Source organism: Ovis canadensis, chromosome 12, assembly GCF_042477335.2.
Source record: "Ovis canadensis isolate MfBH-ARS-UI-01 breed Bighorn chromosome 12, ARS-UI_OviCan_v2, whole genome shotgun sequence".
NCBI classification, from domain to species: domain Eukaryota; kingdom Metazoa; phylum Chordata; class Mammalia; order Artiodactyla; family Bovidae; genus Ovis; species Ovis canadensis.
In genome coordinates this window covers 17346016-17367880 of record NC_091256.1, presented here as the reverse complement: position 1 = coordinate 17367880, position 21865 = coordinate 17346016, and the positions used below count along the sequence as shown (strand labels likewise).

At 36.4% G+C, this 21865-nt stretch overlaps 1 protein-coding gene across 5 annotated transcripts in view; it reads right to left on the bottom strand.

Moving 5' to 3' along the window:
- Positions 1-21865, bottom strand: part of KCNT2 (potassium sodium-activated channel subfamily T member 2) — a 445066-nt gene that overhangs the window by 220045 nt on the left and 203156 nt on the right. For all 5 annotated transcript variants that reach the window (XR_011247634.1, XM_069545283.1, XM_069545284.1 and 2 more), the window contains exons 9-11: positions 4333-4513; positions 2776-2940; positions 713-849 (exon numbers count right to left, since the gene is read on the bottom strand). Coding sequence is in view for 4 of the 5 variants with exons in the window: in XM_069545283.1 (XP_069401384.1) it covers positions 713-849; positions 2776-2940; positions 4333-4513 (483 nt within the window). In the remaining variant the exon portion in view is untranslated. The remainder of the gene's footprint in view (positions 1-712; positions 850-2775; positions 2941-4332; positions 4514-21865) is intronic.

Here is a 21865-nt window from a genome sequence, read left to right as displayed (position 1 = left end):
TTGAGTGAAGCCACCTCCACTAAAGGATCTCTTCTGGCTTCTGAAACTATGGAGGGTGTTTTGCAGAGGCCCTGATTCCTGGAGTCTGCACTCTAACCAACCACACTCTCACTCTGCTCCCACGCTGCAGTGACCCCCCCAAGACTGTGACAAAGCTATAAGACTATGGCATCTTTAATACAGGGGGACAGGCACCTGCACAAGAAGAAGACAGCAACTAAGACCTCTGTCACCCTCCTGACTTCTCCAGTCCCCAGGGACGCTTTCATCTCAGACACCAGGGAACACAAGTGTTATCTGCCCGGTATATAATACAAACTCCTTAAAATCTAAACCCTCACTCACACTGCTTTGGCATCTCACATAGTGTTTAGCCCAAGATTTTTATTTGTCGAATAAAAACAGTATCCAAGGATTTGGAGACTACTCTCGCTGAATCTGGATAACTCAGTTCATCTCCCCACACCCTGAGATGATACCATCCCACCACACTTCTCAATGTGTTGTGTGGACATGGTCTGATGAACAACCCTGCACTGAGAAAGAGGAGCAAATAAGCTGATTTTCTATTTTTAATCTTCCCATTTGACCAGCAATGGTACTAAAGCAAAAGTTTGTATTCAAGAACACATCTTGCGGTACTGAAACTGCTAAAATTTGGAGGAGAGGAAAGATATTATAACACTACAAGATGGGAAGTGGACATACTTACTTTGCTCTCAACAGATCCTGGTCTTTAAGGGCTGAACCTTGAAGGTAGATAACTCTTTGTGACCACATTGGAATCTGGAGGATCCTTCGGACCTGCACATCCATTTCAGTAGGACACAAAATCACCACATAATAATCCTACTCAAAACAAAGTGGGCAATGGGATAGAAACAATAATGCTTTGTTTTATACTAGATAGGTAAATAGAATATCTATGAACATTTTGAAATATGATAAAAGAGAAATGAACTCTTACTAATAAATCAAAGTTTGCATTTAAAACCGGGGCATATGTTAAATAACATGAGACGGTAATAAACATAACAGACAAACATACAAAAATCTCATAAATCAGCAGCATGTTCATCCTGACTTTTTTCAATTTACTTAGCATGAAGAAGAGAAGATAAATCAGTGCTTACACTCAGCACACATTTCAGCCTATGAAATTTTCAATTTTTACTTCAGGGTGTGAAAGCGTCAGTCACTCAGTCGTGTCCGACTCTTTGACGCCATAGACTGTAGCCCGCCACGCTCCTCTGTCCATGGAATTCTCCAGGCAAGAATGCTGAAGCAAGTTGCCATTCCCTTCTCTGGGGGATCTTCCTGACCAAGGGATTGAACTCAAGTCTCCTGCATTGCAGGCAGGTTTTTTACAGTCTGAGCCATCAGAGAACTTCCTTAGGATTTCAGATTGATTCTAAAAAATAAACTGCTAACAGCCAGAACTGCTAAGGATCAAGTCATACTTCAATCTTGTTACTTTTAGAATAAAAAGCTGCGGTGATAGTTTATATCATTTGGTAACATTATTATGAGTTGATAAAATTGAAAATATTCTGATGAATATCTGAACGGAAAAGGATTCACAAAAATATTGATAATACTGACTAAGTAAATTAAATTTGAAAGTTTGTTTTAAAACAATGGTTGTTTGGAGAAAATGCAAAATTATTCTCAGTGATAAAATGGTATAAAGCAATTTATCTATAAGAATTCAAATTCTCTGGCAAACGTCCACCATTTTACCACTCTCTATCTAGTGGGAACTTTTGGAGTTTTAAGATTTCTCCCTATTGATATTAGGTAAAATTAATTACTAGGGATCAAATTTTGGGTGGATTAAATTTTCTCCCAGATAGATTTTCTTTGTGGGTCATAATAAGCATCTGAAATTATTTAATATGAGTAATTTTAAAAAAACATTAAATATGGAGTTACTCCAAAAATTCAAAATAATGTATGTAAAAACAAAAGAATATATTATACAAGTTTCTCTTATAAGTTAGATTTTTAATCCAAAAAAGCAATATGTTAAAATTTCTCTAAATTATTTAAGAGAGAGATAATTAGAAGTACTCCCTACTGTCTTGACTTCCGGATTCTCCAATCTCTTCACGGAAGTTTATTGGGGAAAATACAGAAAATTCAAGTAGTTCTTTGCTGTCTGGACCAGACTAAGTGCATTGAGCAGCAAAGGCGGTGACATAAGTCTACACTGGCCCAGAACCATGGCAAGTGGAAGTGTCTGCATAGACAGAAGAGATTTTTCTGAATTCATGATCTCAATTACATATTGCCCAAATTTTGGTCATTTATTGCTGCTATAAATAAGACCAAGTTTCACTCCAGGAAACAAAGGGAAGAATGGAACTTTCAGACTTCCAAATTTCCATCAGTAACACTTGATAAAATTCTGAAAATTCAAGTGAGCAGATGATATTGAAATGATTCTTTTATTGTTTTATTATATGTTAAGTTTCACTGTTTCATAAAAATATCATTTATTCACTACCAAAAGGAGAAAAAAGCAATCATTTTAATTCAGAGAAAACCTTTCTTTGTAGCAGTAATATAATTCCATCTGTCTTTCGTTATAGATACAGAAGGAAACTTAACATATTGTGTATTCCTCCAGCATTTTTTTTCTATGTTCCAGGTTATATTTGTAGTTCTTCATTTTCTCTAAATTTGAGCACATAAATAAAAATCCTCCAGAACACAGGCTGTACTATCATTAATTGATTTTGCCAATATTAGTAGGTATAATCTGTTTAAAGTTACCTGGAGTCTTGGATGTGCATAGAATTCATTTAAAAAGTCCATGAGTAAATCAATCTTCAGTGAGCTGACACACAGAACAACGTGCTTTTCAGTTTGAGCTCTGTGTCGACTATAGTTTCCACCTGACTTTTGTCTCTCCATCCACAAATAGGCCAGCTGTTCAAACTGTAACACATTTTCCACATGTGAATGAAAAGAAATGGACATGAAAATAACAATCAGTGCAATCCATCTATTGTCTACTGGGTATAACTCAATTTCTTAGATGAAACTCTTTGAGATTGAAATGATCAGTGTTCCCCTCAACAAGACTCTTCATAGGATAATTTCTGACTTGCTAATCCTTCCCAGGGCCTTCATGTTTCTCAGGAAACAATAATGAGGTTTTCCTATTGTATCATAACAGGGCACCAAGAGGTTTGCACTTCTGCTTTCTGTCCAGTAGAGTATGCAGCCATATATGTCATGCACCTGGTTAAAGAGAAAGGTCTCACGTTTTTCTCTCACATTCTTCTGTCAACTTCAGCCCACATCGCCTGCAAGGGGAGATAACCTTACCACACACACAGGGCTACTTTCTAGTCATAGTGCATGCATGCAAGCTCAGTCGTGTCTGACTCTTTGCAACCCCATGGACTGTAGCCTGCCAGGCTTCTCTGTCCACGGAATTTTCCAAGCAAGAATATTGGAGTGAGTTGCCATCATCTTCCCCAGGGGATCTTCCAGACTCAGGGACTGAACTCATGTCTCCTGCATTGGCAGGCTGATTCCTTACCACTGAGCCACCAAGAAAGTAGCTGTTATTAAAAGGATGATGAGGGTATGTGGGAGGGGTGTCACTGAAGATGGCGTGCATGATTGGATAGGAGTGGAAAGATCATTTTTACATCTATGGAAAGGATATTTCAATAACTTTGTCAAATGGTTGTATAATATAATATACATTTTGATTTGTGTTGGCCACATCCTGTTTATGACCTGCCCACTCATGGACAGCCAGAATTCATTACAGGAAAAAGTTGAAGATTGCCTCTAAGTGCCTTCAGTCTCATTTATATCTCTGTGCCTTTGCTTCCTTATCCATTCTCCAAAATGCTACATGTTAGCTATGTACCATCTTCAGATTTTGTTTTAGTTGACCAACATAGTCAATCAATTTTTATTCATGACAACATACGGCTTTTAGTTGTAGTTTCAAGAATCAAAAGAAATCAATGTTTCATAAGTTTATTGTCTTGTACACACATGCTATAATTGAAAACTATACTATCCTACAGTCTGATAATTAATGTAAATACTCTATATGTAAAAGAAAGCATCTTGAAAAAACTGAAATGAAATGTGAGCTACCAATTAAGACTAGAAGGGAAAAAAAACCTCATGTTTCTAATACAATTTAAAAAGGCATTTTGGAGACAATTTCAATAATTGACTAGATGGTATACGAGCATGTGTTAATATAGTTAATAAGTCACCCTGCATTTTTGATTAAATGTGGAAGATTTGATTTCATAAGACTTTGCACATTTCTATAAAATTTAACATGGTGGTATTTACCTGGATAGGGAGAACCACAAGAGCAACACAGATCATGGCAACCACAAAAAGCTTGGACGACCACGTTTCTGGAGTCACATCCCCAAAGCCCACAGTAGAAAATGTCACGATGCAGAAATAAAGGGAATCAAAGAGATTCAGCTTCTTTCCTATCCGTTCCAGATGTTGGATTCCACAGATGCTAAAAAAACAAAGATGCGTTACAGTTAAAACTTTCAAATCAGTCACGTTACTTTTCATCATTCTTCTGAAAGCCAAAGCACACTTCATAAAGCCACTTGGTAGCTGGGATTGTATATGGTTCAGTACTTTTCTTCGAGAAAATATTTTTAAGTTTTTTCTTACATCAAAGAGAAATAGTCTTATTTTATTTGTAGCCAAAATTTATAGTCCCAAATCACAAAGCATATTTGAATAATATATAAAATGAATAGACAGAATTTCATGGGTGACTTACACAAACATTTTGAATGCATGTCAAGGAAACATAGACATCAGAATCCACTAGATCTAATACCCATCAAAATAGCAATAGTCAATAGTCTTCTTTTTTAACAGAGAGACATTTTTCAGTTGTGTATGTGTGGTATCAATATATGTGTATATATTTCGTGTGTACGTGTTTCACAGTCATCCCTCCATATCCCCAGAGGTTGGTTCCCAGCCCCCAGGGGGACACAGGATGTATAATGACATAGTCATTCTAGTCACTCATATGACATACTATTTGCATATAACCTATGCACATCCTCTTGTATACTTTAAATCATCTCTAGATTACTTACAATACCTAATACCATACAAATGCTATAAAATTCATTGTAAATAAGTTGCAAATGCTATGCAAATAGTTACAAGTATGGAGCAAATTCAACTTCTGGGTTTTGGAATGTTCAAGAAATTTCTTCCCTAATATTTTCAGTCTGTGACGGTTGAACCCACAAACGTGGGAACTTGGAATACAGAGGGACCACTGTATACAAGAAGGGCTTGAGGAGTTAACATTGCAAGATGACTCTCAAAAGGAGTCTTTAGGTACATCAATTATCTGTACAAAACTATTGGTGGTATGAATGTTAGGGAGAAGCTAGAAATTTTATAAGATTTTCCCAAAGTAGAATTGCTAAAATAGCATTAGAAATAGTACTGCTACTAGCTAAAAAAAAAAAAAAAAAAAGGAGGCTATGAAACATGCATATTTGTGCAGTGTTGGAGAGGAATGTGATTTGCAACATAAAAAATCACCAATAAAATAAGAAGGAATCTAGTACTGAGGCCTGTTAAAATGTGATAAGCCACAGAAAGATGCTGAGTGAAAGAAGTCACATGTAAAAGGCTATATACTGTATAATTCTGTTTTCATGAAATGTTCAGAAAAGACACAGAAACCATATTAATGGTTGCTTGGAAGTAATGGTGGGAATAAGATGATGAAAATGTTCTAAAACTAGACTTGTGGTGATGGCTGTAGAAATTTGTAAATATATTAACATGGTTGCATTCTACACTTAACAAGAATGAATTTTATGGCATGTAAATTATACCTCTCTAAAGCTGTCAAAAGAAATCACTGTGTACTTCTAGATTTTCCTTCCAATTTCTATGCAGAACAAGCACAGATGGCTTGATTATGACGACCGAGAAGATGTGCTATTCAATGTTTAAACTACAGAAATTCCTTGTCCAGCCTTTTAAGGCATCTTTACTTTTTTATTCTTTACTTTTCCAACGGCTTATACTCAGCACATGAGCCAGAGTTGGGCTATGACAACATGGGTCAGGCCATGTTATTTCTCTGCTTAAACCCCTGAAACAGGGAACCCTATTCCACGTAAGACTAAACTCTAATGATCTTTGTGATTCAATGATATTTGTCTCTAGCCTAGTCCTCCATCTGACTCCTCCTTATGCCTTTCAGACTAGGTTTCTAGTTTTCTCTAGTTTCCTAGTGGTTTCACTAGTTTCCTCCCTGTGGTTTGCTCTGCCCCAGCTACACTGGCATTCTCGCTTTCTGACCAACATGACAGGCATCACCCAGATTCAGGGTCTTGTTATGGATGACTCTCTCTGGCTGGAACATATTGCCCAGGTATTTCATGGATATTTCCTCACATCCTTCAAGTCTTTACTTCTAATCTGACCATCAATATACTCCTTGTCTTTCTTATTGTGTTTAATTTAAAAAAAAATAGTTTTAGTCATTTGTTGAGTTTGATACTGATTGTTCATAAACCTGTAAGAATGCAGCCTATTAGGACAGAGTCATGTGCTTTCTTCACTCACATTGCCTGAACACCTATATTAGTTCCAAGAGCATAATGATGTTCACTAATAATTCCTGAATGAATGAGAGTCTGAATGTAATATATATATCTTTCTGTTGCCTACACGAAAATAACCAAGCTCTTTATCCTGTTAAGATAAAAACTAAGTACAATTCATTAAAGAAAAGAAAAAGCACACAAATGTATTTTTCTGACCATTGCCTTAATGGTGGAAGCTAAGTCGCTTCAGTCATGTCCGACTCTGTGCGACCCTATAGACGGCAGCCCACCAGGCTGCCCTGTCCCTGGGATTCTCCAGGCAAGAACACTGGAGTGGGTTGTCATCTCCTTCTCCAATATAACTTTAGGGGCAAGGCTAAATACTTCTTTCTCAAAAGAATCAAATGACATTCCCACAACCTTTTGAAATATTCAAGTTCTTATAAACAAGTAAATTGGGTTTTAGTCTCTTCCATAATTTACTTTTGCAACTCCAGCATTTGTTCAGTTAATACTGCTTAACATGATAAATACAAAATTTGGGAAATTTGAAGTGTACTGACTTATTGAAACCCATTCTGTTGGGGTAATATGCAAGAAAATTGCACAATTAAAAATTACTAAATTAAGTACATTATTTCTAATCAAAAGCTTTTCTTGAAATCATATTCATGTCACTGTTAGTGAACTTTGCACATATTAATACTAAGTCAAGTCAATCAGGTTACTCATATAACCATCATAATAATAAAAGTATCCAGCTTATCTTTTATAAAAGAAACAAATTACTCTCAATTATTAGAGAGAGATTTGCCTACAAAAGACTGTAATCATTAACTTCGTTGTTGGAATTCATTTTCACATTAAGTTCTGAAAATAGTTATTTCCCTTATGTTTTGCAGTATTTATGCAAAGAATCACATTACTTGCAGGGTAGAAACAATTTAGAAGGGGATTTTGCAGAATTTGTGCTAACATCAATTTCAGAGTTAGGATCTTCACACTGTTTAAGCAAAATGTCTTTCAAATCTCTTCTAGAATTATCAAAATTAGATTTTAAAAGTATTTTGAAATTACTTGTTGCACGTTATTTTACAAAAGTAAATACTAATGCATGGGGAAGTTAACTGGGGGAGGTGTGAAGCAGAGACAGTCTAATTACATTCTATGGACACAGTATCACTGTCTGATACTAGCTGTAGAGCACCAATATGCAACATGTGGAGAATGTTAAGAGTATCTGACAACTTATTAGATACTATTTTGGTTATAGGCAATAGAAATAGGAATGTTTTAAAGAAACATGAAAACTTATAATACTATTACTCTACAAACAATAATAGTTTTATATTCACATAGATTACCTATATAAATAATAATTCAACTACTTTTGTTGAGGGAATGTAAAAGGGAAACTTCAGGACAAGTAGATACGTAGTTAACTGTTACTTTATTATATAATTCTTGAAGTTAAGACAGTTTTTTAGCTTTGAAACATCTTTTATTATATTATGCATAAAAATTAATATTTCACTTATGTTACTTCTTTTTCCTAGCACTGTGAATGCAGCAGCTAATTCGCTTCAGTCGTATCTGACTCTGTGCGATGCCACAGACGGCAGCCCACCAGGCTCCCTCATCCTTGGGATTCTCCAGGCAAGAACACTGGAGTGGGTTGCCATTTCCTTCTTCAATGCAAGAAAGTGAAAAGTGAAAGTGAAGTCGATCAGTCCTGTTCAACTCTTACTGACCCCATGGACTGCAGCCTCCCAGGCTCCTCTGTCCATGGTTTTCCCAGGCAAGAGTACTGGAGTGGGTTACCATTGCCTTCTCCAACAATGTGCTACATAAGGATTTGAAGCTATTCAATGATTATAATCCATTTTAATATAGATAGTTATCTTATTTCATTCACAGATATCTTTCAAGCCATTATTAAATGGAAACTGTCTCTTCTCCCTGATCATAGTTGATGAATTTCAGTTAATTATTAGTTTTCATCTGTACCCAGAAGTGATTTTAATGATAGGCACAGATTTTGTGATAAAGTAAATCCAAGAATGTGCTCAAATACAGCACATTCATAATCAAAATATCCTATTTTGTCTTCTTATAAAAGAGATACATCTTTTCCATCAGTCAAAGCTTAAGTAACTTACTTAAATTATATCCTGAATTGAAAAGAGAAGTAGGATAATCGTATATATATATATATATATATATATATGTATATGAAGGCTTGATAGTCGTGTCCGACTCTTTGCGACCCCACGGACTGTAGCCTACCAGTCTCCTCCCTCCACGGGATTCTCCAGGCAAGAGTACTGGAGTGGGTTGTCATTTCCTTCTCCAAGTATAATCATAGCTGGTGGATAATAGTAAACATTCTTTTACCTTCAAATTTTCTAGTGATCAAATTTAATGTTTTGTGACTGGGCCATAAACTTAAGACAAAAAAGCTCACATAAATGCTTGATTTTAGTGGATATCTAACTCTAACCAAATTTTTGTTCATTATCCCATGCATGCATGCTGTCTGTTCAGTCATGTGGAACTCTCTGTGACCCTATAGCTTGTAGCCTGCCAGTCTCCTCTGTTCACGGGATTCTCCAAGAATACTGAAGTGGGTTGCCATGTTCTCTCCCAGGGGAATTGTCCCGACCCAGGGATGGAACCCAGGTCTCCTGTATCGGCAGTCAGGGCCTTTACCACTAGGACAACCTGAAAAGCCCTGCCAAAACATTTGAAATTAAATAAATTGCTCCAATTTAAGATTTAAAAATAAACCAATATCACATCATGTTCTATGTGCCTTTTTGTTTAGTTAATATGCATACAAGTTACTCAGATTCATTTGTACTGAGTGACTGAAATGGAAAGCTGCAAATGAATATAATTTTCTTATAATTTCTCTACTAAAAAATACCTATAAATTTTTAATTTAAATATGATTTCTATAAAAGCAGTAAGTTCTATAACATCTTAATAAAGTGTTTCATAATAGAAAAAGGGTGATCTAATTTGTAAAAGTAAGCCATGTTCATTCATAAAGATATATTTATCAATGGTTTACTAGTGCCAGGTATGTGCTGTATGTTATACACGCAGATCCATGACACCTTATTCTACACAAAAAAAAGTTTCTAAAATCTAAAATGAATGGTTTGACCTCAACTTTATAACCCTATTACTACTGTCAATGCTATCATGAAGTAATAATCAAACATTTATTCATAACTTGATCAATACATAACTTGATCAATACTTGATCTGACAGACAGAGTGCCTGATGAACTATGGACAGAGCTTTGTGACATTGTACAGGAGACAGGTATCAAGACTATCCCCAAGAAAAAGAAATGCAAAAAAGCAAAATGGCTCTCTGAGGAGGCCTTACAAATAGCTATGAAAAGAAGAGAAGCCAAAAGCAAAGGAGAAAAGGAAAGATATACCCATTTGAATTCAGAGCACTGAAGAATAGCAAGGAGAGATAAGAAACCCTTCCTCAGTGATCAATGCAAAGAAATAAGAGGAAAACAACAAAATGGGAAAGACTAGAGATCTCTTCAAGAAAATTAGAGATCTCAAGGGAACATTTCATGCACAGATGGGCTCAATAAAGGACAGAAATGGTATGGCCTAACAGAAGCAGAAGATATTAAGAAGAGGAGGCAAGAATACACAGAAGAACTGTACAAAAAGATCTTCACAACCCAGATAATCATGATGGTGTGATCACTCACCTAGAGCCAGGCATCCTGGAATGTGAAGTCAAGTGGGCCTTAGAAAGCATCACTACAAACAAAGCTGGTGGAGGTGATAGAAATTCAGTTGAGCTATTTCAATTTCTGAAAGATGATACTATGAAAGTGCTGGACTCAATATGCCAGCAATTTTGGAAAATTCAGTAGCGACCACAGGACTGGAAAAGGTCAGTTTTCATTCCAATCTCAAAGAAAGGCAATGCCAAATAATGGTCAAACTACCACACAATTATACTCATCTCACACGCTAGTAACGTAATGCTTAAAATTCTCCAAGCCAGGCTTTAGCAATATGTGAACCATGAACTTTCAGATGTTCAAACTGGCTTTAGAAAAGGCTGAGGAACCGGAGATCAAATTGCCAAAATCTGGTGGATCATCGAAAAAGCAAGAGAGTTCCAGAAAAACATCTATTTCTACTTTATTGATTATGCCAAAGCCTTTGACTGTATGGATCACAATAAACTGTGAAAAATACTTCAAGTGATGGGAATACCAGACCACCTGACCTGCCTCTTGAGAAATCTGTATGCAGGTCACGAAGCAACAGTTAGGACTGGACATGGAAAAACAGACTGGTTCCAAATAGGAAAAGGAGTACCTCAAGACTGTATATTGTCACCTTCCTTATTTAACTTATATGCAGAGTACATCATGAGAAACACTGGGGTGAATGAAGCACAAGCTGGAATCAAGATTGCCGGGAGAAATATCAATAACCTCAGATACGCAGATGACACCACCCTTATGGCAGAAAGTGAAGAACTAAAGAGCCTCTTGTTAAAAGCGAAAGAAGAGAGTGAAAAAGTTGGCTTAAAGCCCAACTTTCAGAAAACTAAGATCATGGCATCCGGTCTCATCACTTCAAACAGACTGGGGAAACAGTGGTTGACTTCATTTTTCTGGGCTCCAGAATCACTGCAGATGGTGACTGCAGCCATGAAATTAAAAGACACTTACTCCTTGGAAGGAAAGTTACGACCAACATAGACTGCATAATGAAAAGCAGAGATATTACTTTGCCAACAAAGGTCCATCTAGTCAAGGCTATGGTTTTTCCAGTGGTCATGTATGGATGTGAGAGTTGGACAACAGAGAAAGCTGAGCACCGAAGAACTGATGCTTTTGAACTGTGGTGTTGGAGAAAACTCTTGAGAGTCCCTTAGACTGCAAGAAGATCCAACTAGTCCATCCTAAAGAAGATCAATCCTGAATATTCACTGGAAGGACTGATGCTGATGCTGAAACTCCAATACTTTGGCCACCTGATGCAAAGAGCTGATTCATTTTCATCATTCACCTGATGAAAAGACCTTGATGCTGGGAAAGATTGAGGGCAGGAGGAGAAGGGGATGACAGAGGATGAGATGGTTGGAGGGCATCACCGACTCAATGGACATGGGTTTGGGTGGACTCTGGGAGTTGGAGATGGACAGGGAGACCTGGGGTGCTGCGGATCATGGGGTCACAGAGAGTCGGACACGACTGAGTGACTGAACTGAACTGAACTGATCAATACTAACTTAGGAAAACTACTTAAGCTATTTAAACTTCATACTCCTCAGCTGAAAAGCAAATGTAATGATACCAATTTCTTCCTTTGTTATTCCCAGAATTAAGTGAGCTAATGTTCTATGAAATGCCTGACACATAACCTTCAATAAATTCATAAGTAATACTGTTAGTTATATGACATACCGAGGATGAAAGAAAAATAAACACAAAAAAGACTCAAATATAAGAATCCAGTAAATCCACAAAGGTGTTAAAAAGCTTTTTCCACTTGTGAGAAGTGTAAATGTACTATTAACAGGAGAGTCAAGGATGGTGGAAAAAGAGAAAACAGCCTGCCTGTTCTCTTTGCTGTGGATGTGGTAACAGAGTTATCAGGGGCAGAAAGCCACTCATGGATTAACGAGTCTCTGTATCCATGTCCAGTCTTTTCTCCATCCTGTAACTCTGACCTGGGAAGGGAAGTAAAAACATAGGGAAACACAGAGGGCTCCAAAAAAGAAGAGTTAGGCAATTTGGAAGGTAAACCTATAATCTTTATTTAGAAAGATAGCCAGCTGATATCAGTTGACCTTTGGAGGGTTCAGTGTCGTCATTTACAGAAACTGACAACTAATTCTTGGCAATGCAGGAAGGGGAAAAAAAATAGATTACACTTTATTTCTAGGTCAAACTGTCAATATCAGGCTAGCGACTTGTTTTAAAAAAGCACTACTTATCACTGAGATTGCTTAAATAAAAGAACTCCTATTGTAATTATATAGAGACAGTATAATGTATAATATATGTATCTATGAAAGTCACTGACTTAGGTAACTACTAAGTATATCATTGTATGGCAATATTTTAAGATTTAAATATTAAAATCATAATATTTTGAAAAACAATTTTCTCTTTTTATATTATTTTACATATTAACACACATTCACTGCTATCATTTAAATAGACAATTCATTTTATATAACTTATTAATTTTCTATCATGAAGATTAACTATACCCAGTTTTAGAAACTCAATTCATTTTGAGAAGCAAATAATTCTTGCCATACACATATTTATGTGCTTCTCATAATTTTGCTCAATATTCACAATACTGAGCTTAAACTGGAATTTCAAAAATCCTTCACATAGTTATTTCTGCCTTAATGCAATTTAGTTTTACATGAATATTGATTTGTGACACTATTTTCAAGATCACTGTCAGAAAAAAAAATCTTTTGAGGAATTTTATAGCATGGACTTTGACAAGTTTTGTTTTGTTTTTTAAACCAAGTGGACATACATTAAAACTATGCAGAGTAGAGAACAAAATGCCAACGAATGAAATATGTCTTAAATGCCAACTCAGAACTTGATTAACTACATTCCCAAGCGGTTCAATGGTAAAGAATCTGCCAGCAATACAGGAGATGTGGGCGTTCAATCCCTGGGTCGATAAGATCCCCTGGAGAGGAAATGGCAACCCACTCCAGTATTCTTGCCTGGAAAATCCCATGGACAGAGGAGCCATCAGGCTACATGCACAAAATGGGGTTGCAGAAGAGTCTGACAGCATTTAGCAACTGAACAACAAAAACAAAAACACGCATGAGAAACAGAGAAATGACCTTGAGATTTCATATCATTCAACACTACCATAATCAACAAGGATAAAGACTGACTGCATGGCTAGAACCATATGAAAACCAAACCAAACATTGTATTGCTCATGTAGCTCATGAGCAATACAATGTTTGGTTTGGTTTTCAACCAATATTTGTTTATTTTCAATATGATTTACAGATATCAAGGAATAAAGACAACAGATAATGAAAGCATAAGAAAAGAAATAGTAGGGAAAATTCTGCAGGAGGAGAGGAATATAAACTATTTTATTTTTGGATATATTGAATATATCACTCCTGTAAGATATTATGTCCAATTCATTACAATAACTTATATTATTGACTTATCCTATAATAAGTCATACCTACACTCCTTGGGTAAACCTTCAGTTCAGTTCAGTTCAGTTCAGTCACTCAGTTGTGTCCGACTCTTTGCGACCCCATGAATCGCAGCACGCCAGGCCTCCCTGTCCATCACCAACTCCCGGAGTTGACTCAAACTCACGTTCATCGAGTCAGTGATTCCATCCAGCCATCTCATCCCCTGTCGTCCCTTTCTCCTCCTGCCCCCAATCCTTCCCAGCATCAAAGTCTTTTCCAATGAGTCAGCTCTTCGCATGAGGTGGCCAAAGTACTGGAGTTTCAGCTTTAGCATCATTCCTTCCAAAGAACACCCAGAGCTGATCTCCTTTAGAATGGACTGGTTGGATCTCCTTGCAGTCCAAGGGACTCTCAAGAGTCCTCTCCAACCCCACAGTTCAAAAGCATCAATTCTTCGGCCTTCTTCACAGTCCAACTCTCACATCCATACATAACCACTGGAAAAACCATAGCCTTGACTAGACGGACCTTTGTTGGCAAAGTAATGTCTCTGCTTTTTAATATGCTATCTAGGTTGGTCATATCTTTTCTTCCAAGGAGTAAGTGTCTTCTAATTTCATGGCTGCAGTCACCATCTGCAGTGATTTTGGAGCCCAGAAAAATAAAGTCTGACACTGTTTTCACTGTTTCCCCATCCATTTCCCATGAAGTGATGGGGCCAGATGCCATGATCTTTGTTTTCTGAATGTTGAGCTTTAAGCCAACTTTTTCACTCTCCTCTTTCACTTTCATCAAGAGGCTTTTTAGTTCCTCTTCACTTTCTGCCATAAGAGTGGTGTCATCTGCATATCTGAGGTTATTGATATTTCTCCCAGCAATCTTGATTCCAGCTTGTGTTTTGTTCCAGCCCAGTGTTTCTCATGATGTACTCTGCATAGAAGTTAAATAAGCAGGGTGACAATATACAGCCTTGACGTACTCCTTTTCCTATTTGGAACCAGTCTGTTGTTCCATGTCCAGTTCTAACTGTTGCTTCCTGACCTGCATATAGGTTTCTCAAATTTTGAGCAGTTCTAATATTTTCAATTCCAAAAAATAGTAATATGCAATTATTACAAGGCAAATAATAAAGACATGCATGAGAAATTAGTATCATTGTACTCTTTTCTATCCTTGAGGCAGTAATATTTAGTATTTGTCCTTTTGCTCGTTTGGTATTTTGTTTTGCTGTTGTCCTTAATGTAAATGCACTGTGACTGGAGTTTGACAATTCATTACTATAGGATTTTTATATCTATCTTTTTAAAGTTCTCTTAGACTACACTTTTGTATCTCAACACATGTTCCTTGAAAAGCCAAGTTGGCAGTAGATGTGAACCAGGCACAGGGGTCTGAAGTCAAATATATTTGGTAACTCTGAATTAAGTATATTTTATTTAGTAAAGGATTTTCCAGGTTCCTTTAATGAGTTAATGTTGATTGCAAATCTCTGAGAATAGATTAAACCAAATACATCTGCTAAATTTCTTGCTTTTGATAAAGCATCTCAAAGTATTAGGGTTTTATGAACTAAAATGTGAGAACATCAACTCATAGTTTGCGCTCAGAGTATTTTAGAATAAATGCTTAGCTTAATCATTAAATGATGTGGATAACTTTGTACCTTTGTCTAGCTCCTGAATTATATCACCCTGGTTTTACTGTTCCTTGAAGAAAGGTAACAATGAAACTATCAGTTCCTGGAGATTTTTTACTTTTCTTCCCCCCCCCCCCCCCCGTCTTTTTAATTGAGATCAAACGATGTAATTTTAAAATGCAACATTTTAAAGGTGCTCCATATCTATCCTTAATCTTAATTTAATATTACTTAAAAATCCATGAAAGTGAAAGTTGCTCCATCTTGTACAACTCTTTACAATTCCCTGGACTGTACAGTCCATGGAATTCTCCAGGCCAGAATACTGGAGTGGGTAGCCTTTCCCTTCTCCAGGGGCTCTTCCAAACCCAGGGATCGAACCCAGGCAGATTCTTTACCATCTGAGCTACTAGGGAAGCCCTTCTTAAAATCCATAAATATGTACTTTAGAATGACCCACCATTCCTTCCACATATTCACAAGAATCAATATGCCTCACATATAATGCTTGGGTCTTTACTGACTTCCTACAGTTTATAAATACAGGTCCACAGCAGCCAAACCGAGCATTGGATATACAAAGAAGAGCCCTCTCTTCCTGCTCACAAAGAAGTTAAAGGAATAGGACAAGGGTTTTCATAAGCACTGTAATTATTTAAGTGTGGATCACCAAATTGAGCATGTCATATGAAAAGGAAGACTCTAAATTCTATCTCATTAAAAATTATAAATTCTACCTTTTTGTTAACTGCTGCTGCTGCTGCTGCTGCTGCTAAATCACATCAGTCGTGTCTGACTCTGTGCGACCCCACAAATGGCAGCCCACCAGGCTCCCCCGTCCCTAGGATTCTCCAGGAAAGAACACTGGAGTGGGTTGGCATTTCCTTCTCCAGAGAATGAAAGTGAAAAGTGACCGTGAAGTTAAGAGTGAAATACTGTTACATTTTACTCAGGATAATTATAAAGAAACTATTTAAACAGGTATGCAAAAATCATATTCACATCAATTTAAAAAGGATTAGGCTCCATTTACACTAAATATACAAAGCCATAATGCCACACATTTAATTTCTAATTATCTTTAGGAAAAAACTAATGTAAACTTTATTTCTTAAGTCTTATTTTCACCAAATATTCCTCCATTTAGAAAAACTAACATCTTAATTTACATAATTTAAAGTATACTTTTTTCCTCTTTCACTCACCTAATGAAAGAAGGATTACCAGCCTACGGGTTATAAACTATGTAATGCTGTACACTACACGAACCGTAACGGAATGACAAACGTTCTTCCTTACATGAAATACTCCATTTAAAGATTCCACATCGTCTACTATCTGTCTTATAGAATATACTTCTTTTAATGAATTTACATTAAATTTCCGTTTATTACATTTTCTCCTTTTTCATCATTAATGACCAAAACAGAATAAAAGCATCAGCTCAACAGTCTTTGTAAATCACTGATAGACTCATAAGCCTAAGGGCCATTATCAGCACATATATGTGTGTGTGTGTATTATATATATATGTCCTCTGGAGAAAGCTGTGGCAACCCACTCCAGGAATCTTGTCTGGAAAATTCCAAACAAAAGAGTTTGGCAGGCTATAGTCCACAGGGTAGCAAAGAGTAGGACATGATTGAAGCAACTGAGCATGCACATATGTGCATATATACATATAGGGCTTTTTAAAATCATATAGTATTTTGTTCCATGTTTCTCAGGTTATATGCTGAGCATGTATTCATATTCATCCATAATTATTTATTAAAAATGGGTACTGTGTGTCAATGTAAAATGTATTTTCTACTATAAATAGTGAACAAAGGAAACAAAGAAAGTAGGCAGTGGGATAAGAAAGATGATTAGACAGATTGAACGAGGTGAAAACAAAGAGATGACATCATTATGGCTTATGGTTATAGGTAATAAATAACATAGTATAGAGAAGAATTCTGTAAAATCAGAATAATGTTTTCTTGAAAATCTCATTTTAGGAGACTTCAAAATTCAGAGATTAAACTCTTACTGGAAAAAATGGGGAACTATATCCCCAGCAGGAAGCTATTAAAACTATGTTCATATTTTTGAAACAAAATAGCATAAGAGAACAAATAAAGACAACATGGTGTTTAATCATCTTATATTTGTATTAATTTAGTGAAAGCATTTTTTATTTATTACTCTTTGCTTTCTGGAAAGCTCTCAGGGTTTTTCTCTCCTGAAGCTTCAATAAAGTGCTTATAATTTTATTTCTACTATATTGTAGACCATATTCATGTGAGAAGTGTTTACATTTATTTATTAGTTCTTCTATTTAGTGAGTGCAAACTCCAGGAGATAGTGAGGGACAGGGAGCCTGGTGTGCTTCGGTCCAAGGGGTTGAGAAAAGTCAGACACAATTTGGCAACTGAATGACAACAACTCAAAGATTTAGGCACAGTACCAGGTACTCGGGGAGAAGATGGTATGGAAAAACCTGCAAGAATAATTCCTTGATGGGAGTTTCAGAGCAGTGGAAAAGATAGAAAGTGATGACTAATATAACTATATATAAATAACATAGGAGACCCTCTAGTGCTAAGATTTCCTATAACAATGGAATTCAACCTAATCAGGTGAGTCAGGTTCAATGAAAAAGTGATGTTTACATTAACACAAAAAGGTGAGTCTGACTTTAGCCTACAGAGAAGGCAGAGAATTTTAGGAAAGGGGTCTAATCTGATAGACAAAGCAGTGGGGTGAAAAAGCATGACTTCTGAGCAAAGATCAAGAATGTGAGATAAGAAAAAAAAAAAAGATGGGGGAAATCCCGCTGGTGCAGGAAATTGAGAACATCATAAGAAGTTCTGTCTTCAGCCCACAGCACATAGGAAATCTTTAACGAGTATTAAGCAAGTGGTGACACAATCGTATTTGTATTTCCCAACGATCGCTGTGGTAGTCACGAGATGAACGGTTTGGAGTGAAAACAGGTAAGCTGTCCCCATAAGGAGGTAGTAACACTTTAGATGAGTGAGGTGATGACTGAGAGGAAGAGAAATAGGAAGAATTGCAGGATATTTAGGAGGTAAAATGTATGGGATTTAAAAAAATCAGGTACTGTGTGACATGAGAAAAGGAGGTGTTAAGAATGACTCCATTGAATGATCTAAAAAATGGACAGTGGCTGCTATTTTAGAGTTATGGCCATAAATTTGCTTTTAGGCATACTTAGTTTGAGGAATCTAAGAGAAAATGCCATAGAAACAGCTAACTACAAAACGTATAACTATGTAATTAAAAACCATAGAAACTGGCCTAAGACAGTTTGTCTAGTTACTAAGTTCTTCCTGGTGCACATTTGTAACCTCCAATGAAAAAAGAAGGTGGGGTGTCAGACTGCCTCTCTAACAACCCTGCTGCCAATCATGATATAGCAAGAGCAAGTCGCAGACTAAATTTTGCCACACAAAACACTCACTAATCCCTGTTCTGCAAGATCCAAGAGATCTGTTCTCTTGTCTTTCTGTGCATAGTAACAAATACACTGAAAGAAAGACTCATAACAAGAAAAAGCTGAAAATGTACAAAGGGCAATTTCTGCTAACAGTCTTGTGGGATCAGATGACAAATGCTCAAAGGAGAAACAAGTTTGAAAGGGTCTCCAGACTGAAGGCACCACTTCCCTAAAGGGTGTGGCTGCTATGTTCAACAAATTCTTGCAGTCCAGTTAGGCAGGGGCAGAAATAACCAAATAATACCTTCTTACCAACTACACAGCTAGAAAAAAATTTAATTCCTTTTATGTTAATTTGTAAAAATAATTTGATAATCATCAGATATTCATGATTGAACCTGGTGATACCTGATAATGGGTCCCTGATGAGAATTCTTCACAGACTTAATAGCCATCCTTAGATTTTTACTGTGTCTGGACACATGCTTCGCTGTGGTTTATATGAGATATTTATGGGATTACAGAAAATATAACTAAAATATGATATATTCCTAGATGAAAAATAAAAGTAAAATTAAAAGACCAAGGACTGGCTACTGAGACAAAACATCATTTAATGAAATGCTATAGTAAAGGATAAGAAACATAAAGAGTGTATATCTATGGGGTGTGTGTGTGTGTGTGTGTGTTCCACATGCCCAACGCATGCTCATAACTCTCATGGATGTATAAATTCTTCTTCATATACATTTTTGTGACTTTAAAATGAGGATATATTAAATGATGTTTAATGTTGAAAGCCAGTGACTTACACCAGCTTTTGGAGTCTTACTGTGATTTCAGAGATCCCTCCTAAATTGATAGTTGCTCCTTTTCCAGTAATAGAATAAAGTCAATGGTTCTAAAGATCATATTCCCTTTTGCCCTCTTTTTAAGTCTTAAATTAAAAAAAGAAAAGAAAACAAAAAGTATGATATCCATTTTTCTTTCCTCTTGATTTACACTTTTTCTTCCTAACCATGTTTACTTAAACAGTATTCTTGATAGGAAAAGCTTTGCAATCGAGTCATGAACAGTTCAAAATAACTTCTACTGGTTGCAAAAAAGATAAAATAGAATCTAGCATGAAAACTTCAACTGTGAAGACCATCACTATAGTGCAGTCTGGCTACGTGATAGCCTTTAGAGGAAGGCAAATAAGGGCAGATAAAGTCGGTGAGGTAAGACAGGACAAATTATAAATTGCTTTTTACACAACACCAAAGAATTTATACTCTGAAGACACAAAAGGAGAAATTTAAGCGAGAGAATGAATGACGTGATCCAATCGAGTAGTGTTGAGGTCATTAATAAAAGTCTGCTGATACCCTGAGTGGTTATTCCTTCCAAGAAGCAACTACATTTACACTAGACTCTCAGCCTCCAGGCTGACAAATCACCCTTAAGACACTGTCCATGCAAATCAACAGAGTTCCAACTCCGAGCAGAGGAAATAATGGGTGTACCAAAGCAACTAAGTTCAGTCCTAAAGCATTTTCTAGGTTGTGAGCTCTTGCCGGCAACTTACTTTTCCTGCTTGATTAAAAAAAAACAAACATATATATATATATATATATATATATATATATATATATATAATTCAGTTCCCCAAAATGAAGCTTATGACAATAAAATATTAGCTTCAGTTCAGTTCAGTTCAGTTGCTCAGTCATGTCCGACTCTTTGCAACCCCATGAATCGCAGCACGCCAGGCCTCCCTGTCCATCACCAACTCCCAGAGTTCACTCAGACTCACATCCATCGAGTCCGTGATGCCATCCAGCCATCTCATCCTCTGTCGTCCCCTTCTCCTCCTGCCCCCAATCCCTCTCAGCATCAGAGTTTTCCAATGAGTCAACTCTTCGCATGAGGTGGCCAAAGTACTGGAGTTTCAGCTTTAGCATCATTCCTTCCAAAGAAATCCCAGGGCTGATCTCCTTCAGAATGGACTGGTTGGATCTCCTTGTAGTCCAAGGGACTCTCAAGAGTTTTCTCCAACATCACAGTTCAAAAGCATCAATTCTTTGGCGCTCAGCCTTCTTCACAGTCCAACTCTCACATCCATACATGACCACAGGAAAAACCATAGCCTTGACTAGACGGACCTTTGTTGACAAAGTAATGTCTTTGCTTTTCAATATGCTATCTAGGTTTGTCATAACTTCACCTTTTAATTCCTACTATATATTTAAATATAGATTCATAAAACATATATATATATCTCCAGATTCTTTTCAGAAAATAATTGATTTACAGTGCATTTCAATTTTACTATTAAGAAGTTAGTAAGTAAACACTAGTTTATATGTTTCTGCACATAGGTAATAGGGTCAAATACATATCTGTTAATTTAGGCCGATTTATACTCATTTTATGTGTTCCCCCAGGAATACATTGCTAATAGTTTTTGTCACATAGCACGATTAAACCGAAATATTCAGTCATTAGTCAACAGTCTCTGGATATCAAGTAAGGCACAAATTAAGGCTTATACTATCTGAAGTGATCCAAACTTAATAGTCACTAAAACTAAAAGAAAACAGATCTTAAACGTTACTTCACACAGTGAAGACTGGGAATTTCTCTCATAGCAAAAGTGGCTCTTATTTTTATGTAATGATGTACTTGAATCCAGTATTTTAAATGTAATATTTTATCATGTTCACTAACAGAAAAGCTTTGTCATAGTGATAACACTTTTGCATTCATAATATTTAATCTCTGCTTAAAAGTAATTGAAAAATTTCCCCTAAGAGATGGCAATCTGTTATATCTGTTTCATAGAGTATAATATTCAGAGAACTATATAATACACAAATATTACCATATGTGAGTCAGAATACTCTTGAAAAGTATCTGATGGGGTTCATCTAAGCATTCAACTAATTGATGGTTATTTATTAATTGTAAGCTAACAACAAATATATCGGTTATCTATGTACAATGGTGTC